Source organism: Mesitornis unicolor, unplaced genomic scaffold (assembly GCF_000695765.1).
Source record: "Mesitornis unicolor isolate BGI_N332 unplaced genomic scaffold, ASM69576v1 scaffold1023, whole genome shotgun sequence".
Classification (NCBI taxonomy): domain Eukaryota; kingdom Metazoa; phylum Chordata; class Aves; order Mesitornithiformes; family Mesitornithidae; genus Mesitornis; species Mesitornis unicolor.
In genome coordinates, this window is record NW_010175072.1 from 3258 (window position 1) to 11287 (window position 8030).

Consider the following 8030-nt stretch of genomic DNA (forward strand, 5'->3'; position numbering starts at 1 on the left):
GCCTGCAGCTCCCTCAGATGAACCAGAGGGAAAGCAGGGTCCTGGGGGGGCTGCGAAGGGGGACAAGCGCTTCACACGCCAGGCAGCGCTGGGCAGCCCGGCCAGATCCGTGGAGCAGGGCAGCAGCGAGCGAGAGGCTGTGTGTCCCTGGGAGAGCCTGGGCACGGAGCAGCCCCAGCAAAAACCTCGTGGTGGGAGCCCTGCAGGGCCCAAATCAGCATCAAAGAAATCCCAGAGTGGGGAGAGCCTGAAGGCTGAGGTCTGTCCTTGGGAGGCGCAGGAGGCTGAGGCAACCGACAAAGCAGAAATCTGCCCCTGGGAGACGGCTGTTCTACCATCAAGTAAAGAGAAATCAAGACAGGACAAAGATGTTCTGTCCACAGTGATCAAAAGCCCTCCTACAAGTCAAGGTGTCCACAAAGAGACTGGAGACAGCGCAGCTGCAAAGAAGGAGAAAGGAAGCGGAGATCGTGAGTCTGTCTGTCCATGGGAGAGCACAGACACGGAGCAGCCCCCAGAAAAACCCCGCACCAGGATCCCAGTGCTGCCCAAATCAACATCAAGGAAATCCCAGAGTAAGGAGAGCCTGAAGGCTGAGATCTGTCCTTGGGAGGCGCAGGAGGCTGAGGCAACCGATAAAGCAGAAATCTGCCCCTGGGAGGTGACTGCAGCTCTGCCGGAGAAAGGAGCAGCCCTGGGCGATGTAAGCGTCCTCCCACAAAAAGCGGGTCCCTCCAAAGCACTGGAGAAGGGGAGCAGTGAGCGCGAGGCCGTGTGTCCCTGGGAGAGCCTGGGCCTGGAGGAGCCCTCCCCAAAAACTGCAACAGGGAAGGAGCCGTCAGACAGCACAGAGAGCTGGAAATCTGATGTTTGCCCCTGGGAAGCAGCAGAGCCCACTGGGTCGGAGAAGACACACTTCAGCCCAGGCATGCACCCACCAGGAGATGGTGGAGCATCCCCCACTGGGACGGGGAAGTCAAAGCTGGTGTCTCCAACAGCCCCGCTGAAAAAACCCAAGGGCAGATCCACCGGCGAGGCTGGGCACAAACCCCTGTGCCGTGTCGTGCCGGGCATCCAGCCTCCAACAGGACCCAGGGCACAGCCTCCGGGGGAGAGCATGGCCCCCACAGCAGGGAGCAGCCCTGGCACTGCCACAGCTGAGGTTTGTCCCTGGGAAGCAGAAGAGGCTCTGCCAGCATCTGACCAGACCAGCACAGACACCAGGAGACCTCCCGAGGTGTGCCCGTGGGAGGTGGAGAGCATGGATCCCACCCGGAGCTCCCAGGACAGAGACAGGGGCGCGAGTGAAACCAAACCTGACGTCTGCCCATGGGACCATGAGTAGCTCTGTCCATCCAGGCATGGATTTCCATGCTGGAGCTGAAGGCTGCTGCCTCCTGCACAGTCCAGAAGGGGACAGAAGTGTCCACCAAAGCCAACGGGCGCAGCCACACTCGGAGCTTGCTCCAGTGGTGGCCATCAACCAGACAGGCTTGGGGATCAGCACAGCAAGGGGACAGTTCACATCTCCTGCCTTCATCAGAGCACTCGGGCCAGGCAGGAGCCTGCAAACACCACCCATCATTTACTCACAGGTTCTTTGGTCCAAGAGGGGCATCCAAATGCATGAAAGCTGCTCTCTGGTAGCTGAACATCCTCCTGCTGCATGGAGGTTTGTGCCACCAACACAGCGAGGAACAGCTTGCCTGGCACCCAAAAATATCCAGTCCTGCAGCCTCAGTGAGCTGGACACTGAAACAAGGGGTGAGCCAAACCAGGGGCAGCAAGAAAGAGAGGAAAAACAGCTTTGCAGAGCTCCTGCAGCCCACCTGAACCTCCCGAGTGCTGCTGTCACCTCCGTTCTCAGCCAGGGTGGTTTCTGTAAGCACTGCAAGGACTAGGAAGGATAAAGAGCTGCATCTGTATGACATGTTTTGCTTCCTTGACACAAAGTCAGTGATTTTTGAAAGTCCTCTGAAGTCACTGAGCCAGCCACTGTGCTTCCACGTATGCAAAGCAAAGCTTTCTGCTCCGTTTTGGTTCAGCAACACCAGCCCAGTGCCTCGACACCGCACTGTGGCGGTGCCATCTGCTCCACCACTCGACCTCTGTGGGATAAACCAACCTTCGGGCTGCTCCACCGCTCTGCTTTTGGCAACCTCTGCATCTGTGACGGCCAAGATGGGTATTCCTCACCTCCTCTCTGATGGTATGGCACTGCTGCACTTCTAACTCTTGCAGCAACTCAGCTGTGAAGGTGTTTGTCTTAACAAACAACGCCACTCACTTTGCAAAGCACTTTGTTGCTCTGGTTTCTTCTTTGCTTGTACCGTGTGTGCAAACGCACCCAGGGTTCACTTCAGAAGAGTGTTTCCATCAGTATCTCCCCTGGCACTAGCAAGCCTTCACTTTTACAGCCCATCTGTAGAAGCGCTGGATGCCTTTTGTCATCCCAAATTTCAACTTCTTCCTGGATTCCTAAGACCCATTTCTTTGGGGCAGGGATGCGAACAGACTCCAGTACAACAGGGGCAGGAAAGCAGCAGCTGGGAACCAACAAAGCCCCAGATTTGTCCCTCTGCTCCACTTCGATAGAAGCAAATAAGAACAGAGGCAGCAGAAGTGAAGGCTTTGTCTCTCCCTCTCATCTCTACACAAGGTTGGGGCTCAGGGCTCATCTGGATGTTTCTTTGTCGTTGACTCTCCGTAGGAAGCGGCGTTGCTGTAGCGTGCTGTGGTCTGCAGCGCTGAGTGTCAAACGCTCATCCAACGGGCTAAGTAAATGTACATACAGAAAATAAAAGGCATTATCTACAGAGTGCATGCTTAGTGGCTGATTTGTGGCGTGTGGGTAAGACTAAATATGCTGAAGGAAGAGGCACAAGAGAAAGTATTGAGGCTATGAAGGAAATCCAGAACCAGGAGTGGTTTAGTGGCAGAGGTTTGCATATTACAGAATCACAGAATGTTAGGAGTTGGAAGGGACCTTGAAAGATCATCCAGTCCAACCCCACTTGAATACCAGCAAAGGGGATGGGGAGAAAAGGCCGTTCTCCCAGAAAAAACAGCCACTCCACCAGAAATCACGCTTTCCATCCAGAGCCAGAGCTGAAGAACCTTGAGTGTTGGTTGAGGAGTCACGTCCATACCTGCTGGTAACGGCCTGAGTCTCACCAGACACAGAGCAGGCAGCTCACACACATTTATTTTAGCTCCCAGCCCAGCTCGGGTGTGCTGGAGCACCCAATCTCCCCTCAGCTCGTGAAGGGGGCATAGGCAGGAGGCTCGATGTAGCAGGTTCTTTCAGGAAAGGCTGACAGACTGTGACACTTCTGGTTTCCAAAAAGATGAAAGGGATTCCAGCGCTGGCTGCTCTCCTAGCGGAGCACAGAGATGATGTTCTGCCCTTTCAAAAGAATGTCATTCACGAGAAACACTCAACAACTCTGTGAGCATGAGGAGCCATGACTCTCACTGCATACTCTGTAAAATCTCTTTCAAGGAAGAAGAAAAAATGCACTTAACTGTCCCAAGCTTTGGAAAACCGCTGAGTTTTTTTAGCGGGGCATGGCTGAAAGAGAAAACACTTCATTGTTTGGTGACTAGTGAGTACTTGGCTCTGTGATCAGGAATAATTGGAATTTATTTGAGCAAAACAGAGCAGGAACGGCTTCGCAGAGCACACACTGGCTTACTCCCAGCCATAGAAAAAGGTAACCTCTGGGTACGTGGTTTTCCCAGCCCACGCAGCTGCAAACCCAGGGGACCCGATGCGAATGTCACCGTGTCCACAGGATGGTGCCAGCCACTCACTAACAACATCCCATCGCTGAATTCATGAGCATCCGCAACCAATGCATCAAAACCCATCAGCTTTTCAAGGAGACACTGGGTGACACAAACACTGACGTTAGGAGTCAAAAAATTTTATTGAATTATCACTGCTGTGCTGCAGCCCCTTGAGGAAGCTTGGCCATTAACAAGCACTCATGTAATTGCAGGAGGATTTGATTTAGTGTGCTTGCTGCTCTTCCCTGTTTTCTGTTAAAAAAAAAGAAGCCTGGGAAATCAGTACAGAGAGGGAAAGGGGAGGGGAAAAGGAAGTACCCACACCTACTGCTGCAAGTTTTAATGAAAGCCCATTTCTGGGACATTTCCCATGGAAGTGCCAAATATCCCACGCCTGGACAGACTGCTGCTGCCAAGGGCTCTCATGATACAAGTTTGGTACAGAGGTTAGTCTAGGGAGAGGTCCTGAAGAGAACAAACTTCTCATCTCCACAGAAACAAGAGATGTAAGCTGCAGCACACTCAAGTCTACTTGGACAGAGTAAGTTTCTTCTCAAAGCTCATCCAAATCCCCTTTCCAGGCCTCTCTCGCTCCTTTAAACACAACTTCTTAGTGACTGGAGTCCATTTCTGAAGCTGCTTTGTTTGTTGGCTGCTCACTGGAAAGGCACAGCCATATCCAACCTGACACCTCCAGAGCCGTTTGCTCCACTATCTCTGTACGGGCTCTGGAAATTCCTACTTCATTTCCTCATACTCTTTTGAGGGATCCAAGGTCGGTCCAGGAATCATCACAGTCTGAAAAAGCAAAGAACAAAATCAGCAGGACCCAGGGCAGCTCTGAACTGCTGTAACAGGAATTCTTTGTGTTACAGAGCACGAGAAAGGGTGCGCAGGGGGTTCTGGCAACGCAAAGGCCTCGCACAGGAAGGTGAGCAGATGGCAGCAGTGTGGGGGAGGACACAAGGGGGAATGGGATGACACGGCCTTGTCCTACACAGCAGTTGTCACCTCCTTCCTTTCTAGGACCTGTTTCAGTAACACAGGAAGACAGAGCACCTGCATTGTTATGCCAGGCTATGTACAGGGAGCAGTAACACCCTAAATTATCACACGTGTCAAATGCCCTCAGTCTCCTCTTCCAGCTTCCAGGTGCTCGAGGCTGATAAGCCTATATTATTAAATAGGTCTGCTTGTAGATTAATTTCTTCCCATGACAGAAAGATCAGCTCTGGTTTTGTCCAGAGGTAACTTGGGACCTACGTTTCACAGGCACAGCCCACCCTGGTGGCATTACCTTAACAATTGGGTCCTTTGGCGGAGCCCACTCTGGGACAATCTTGCCGTGCATCCTCCATGCGCCATACGGGTTGACCAAGTACCTCTCAAACACAACATACTCCAAAACGTCCTTGGGCACCTCCTCCCCACCATACATCAGCCGCCCAAAGCGGTCATAGATCGCCAGAATCTGTAAAAAGAGCCAAGGAAAGGTAGGTTGGGCTGGCAGCAGGTTGGAGGTGGGAAACGCGAGGGGCACAAGGGGACGCACCTGCCGCGTGTGCATCCGCACCGTCACCTGGCCATACAGGTTGCCTCGATTCACGAGGCTGTCACAGCGAATGTGAACCACTCTTGGAGGCTCCAGCGACTCCACAAACCTCCACCGGATCGTCTTGTACCTGTTCCCACGGACCATTTCCTACACAGGACAAAATAAGCACCAACTTAATTAGGATGTGAATTGAATGTCAAGCAAACTACTATATAGAATAAAGCATTTATTCATTAGCTATTAGACTGGTGCTTTCCCTCCTGGCTCTGTCTTTACTGTAGCCAGAAAAATAAGAGAGATGATGAAATTTAGAGAGCCTTAGAGACCATGGAAGAAATCAAGAACATGCTACGTCCAGATCAAGACTCACCGGGTAGCAGTGCTCTGTCACCAGGGAGTGAAGTTTCTGCTTGTTAAAACTGCAAGCAAAGCACACCCAGTTACTCCAATACACAGATTGCAAAGAGAATTACTCACAAATTCCTGCTTCTCCAGGAGACACAATCTACTGGCAAAAGAGAAAAAGCCAAATTCTCAGCTGTGATCTCAGCACGAAATCAGAACACGAACGCAAGCTGGTGACAACACTTCAGGGAAAGACACAACATCCTTGGGAAGCCAGTTATGACCTACATGTTTTATTGATGTTTGGAATCATAACCAAGAATAATGCTGGTTTGAAATCTGTTCTATTACTGGAAAGCGGAGCGAGCCAGTGGAGTATCATTCCACATCCAAACAATTCCCTGCAGTGTGAGCCTGAACAGCGCCAACCACCCACTCATCTGCTGATAACACCAGTGCTGCCACAGCTCAGCTGCTGTGCAGGTGAGGCTGAGATTTATTTTCTGCAACCTCCTTTTCACTATCAAAAGCGAATGGGTACTGACCCAATCTCCAAGGCTCTGCTCCTCGCAGAGATGGGGTCAGAAAAAGATAAAAGTACTTGTTGCAGCGGAGGTACAAGGAGCAGAAAGGAAGAAAACTAGAGCGTATAAGCAAAGAGAAGCAGGTCCGACATAACCACATCAGTCAGAGAAGGGATCTTACTTTGCCAGGCAATTGTGAGCTTCAATAAATATCTCCTGCGCCTTCTCCGGGAAGGTTTTAGTGCTGAAATCCGGATCGTGATCTTTCACCTTCCGCAGACTGAAAAGACAAGAAAAGCCCTGCAGTGAGTAAAGAACGACTTGGAAGCACCTCACGTTTCAGATGACAGCGATCTTATCCAGTTCATACCCAGCTTTCACCAGGGAACCACTGGGAACTGGAGATTCCCCACCAAGACACAACCTCTAGGTGCTCACAAGACAGAAACTGCTGCAAACCCAAAGAATCACCAAAAAATGAGTGCACACTGCATCCGTTCACACCAGGATAGGCGCCTTGTTCGTCCTCACACCATGAGCTCCCGGTAAAGTGGTACAACAACAGCGGAAGAAACGGGTAGAAAATAAAATGCACCATCTCACCACCACAAAACAGAACCAAACAAAACTTCTGCGCCACAGACCAAATAAAAAGGAGGTACACACGCTAGCTTGGAGGCAGCGGTCTGCTTCAGCTGCTCCATCTTTTGCTTCAGCCCATCTTTGGATAGAGAAGACAAGCGGGCATCGCCCTCAGGAGGGATGTACTGGTCCATAATATCACCTGCATGGGGGACAAGAAGGATCAGGAGGAGGTTCAAAATCAGCAAAACAAAGGAAACAAAGAGGGGGGAGAGGATTCCGCACCGATAATGTTTGTGATATTGAATATGAGCACACAGAACTGTTAGTCTAACACGCCTTGCCAGCAGTGACAAGTGCCTGCTCTCTGCTCTTCTCTTCCCTGCACCCCAAGACAGAAGACACAATTGGCAGCAGGGAACATAACCTCCCTTGCTATTCCTTGCTCCTAGGTAGGAAGAGGCCAGCAGCTGGACACACTTCTGAGGTAAAGCAGGGCAGCTGCTGTCCCACTCCAGGAGGCACAGTGTGTAATTTGGTCTATCGCAGACGCTCCCGGTCAGCACGGTCACACCACTTAGACCAACTGCTCCATGCTGCCTCTTTACATTAGTTCTGCCCTTGAGAAAAGACCAAAGCAAGCTTTCTACCACCTGTGCAGGCCAAGTAGAAGGTCCTTTCTACACGTTCATCAGGAACTACTATCCCCGAAGACTTGAGTCTCCTCTTCTTCTCTTCAGGGGTCAGCTCTCTGGCCCATTCGGGGACAGAAAACCTCTTCTTTGTTCTCACTGGGACAAGAAGACAGGCTGGAGCCGCTCCAGGACGGAGCATGGACTCCGCAGCCTAAGAGAGAGAAACAACAAAGCTGCAGAGTTCACCCAGCACCCAAGAAACACCACCAACATCCAGAGATTTATTTCCCTTCACACCTCCCTGTCTCATGTAAATACACCTTACATGGCCACCTGTAGCCCTCCCTATCCCACATTCCCTCGTCCCTGACTCCCCACATCCCTTACCCCGTGGCTCATGGACTCCGCAGCCTAAGAGAGAGAAACAACAAAGCTGCAGAGTTCACCCAGCACCCAAGAAACACCACCAACATCCAGAGATTTATTTCCCTTCACACCTCCCTGTCTCATGTAAATACACCTTACATGGCCACCTGTAGCCCTCCCTATCCCACATTCCCTCGTCCCTGACTCCCCACATCCCTTACCCCGTGGCTCCTC

At 51.6% G+C, this 8030-nt stretch overlaps 2 protein-coding genes across 2 annotated transcripts in view; one reads left to right on the plus strand and one right to left on the minus strand.

Moving 5' to 3' along the window:
• Positions 1–1345, plus strand: part of GPR179 (G protein-coupled receptor 179) — a 2998-nt gene extending 1653 nt beyond the window's left edge. Inside the window, exon 2 of the mRNA XM_010181234.1 lies at positions 9–1345. Coding sequence (XP_010179536.1) covers positions 9–1345 — 1337 coding nt within the window. The remainder of the gene's footprint in view (positions 1–8) is intronic.
• Positions 1346–4514: 3169 nt separating this feature from the next.
• Positions 4515–7841, minus strand: MRPL45 (mitochondrial ribosomal protein L45; the record flags this gene model as incomplete). The annotated part of the gene is made up of 8 exons (XM_010181236.1): positions 4515–4587; positions 5087–5260; positions 5342–5491; positions 5715–5763; positions 6395–6493; positions 6880–6997; positions 7449–7641; positions 7818–7841. Coding segments are annotated over 8 exons (867 nt in total), but the record flags the coding sequence as incomplete, so codon positions are not given.
• Between the last annotated feature and the right edge of the window lie 189 nt (positions 7842–8030).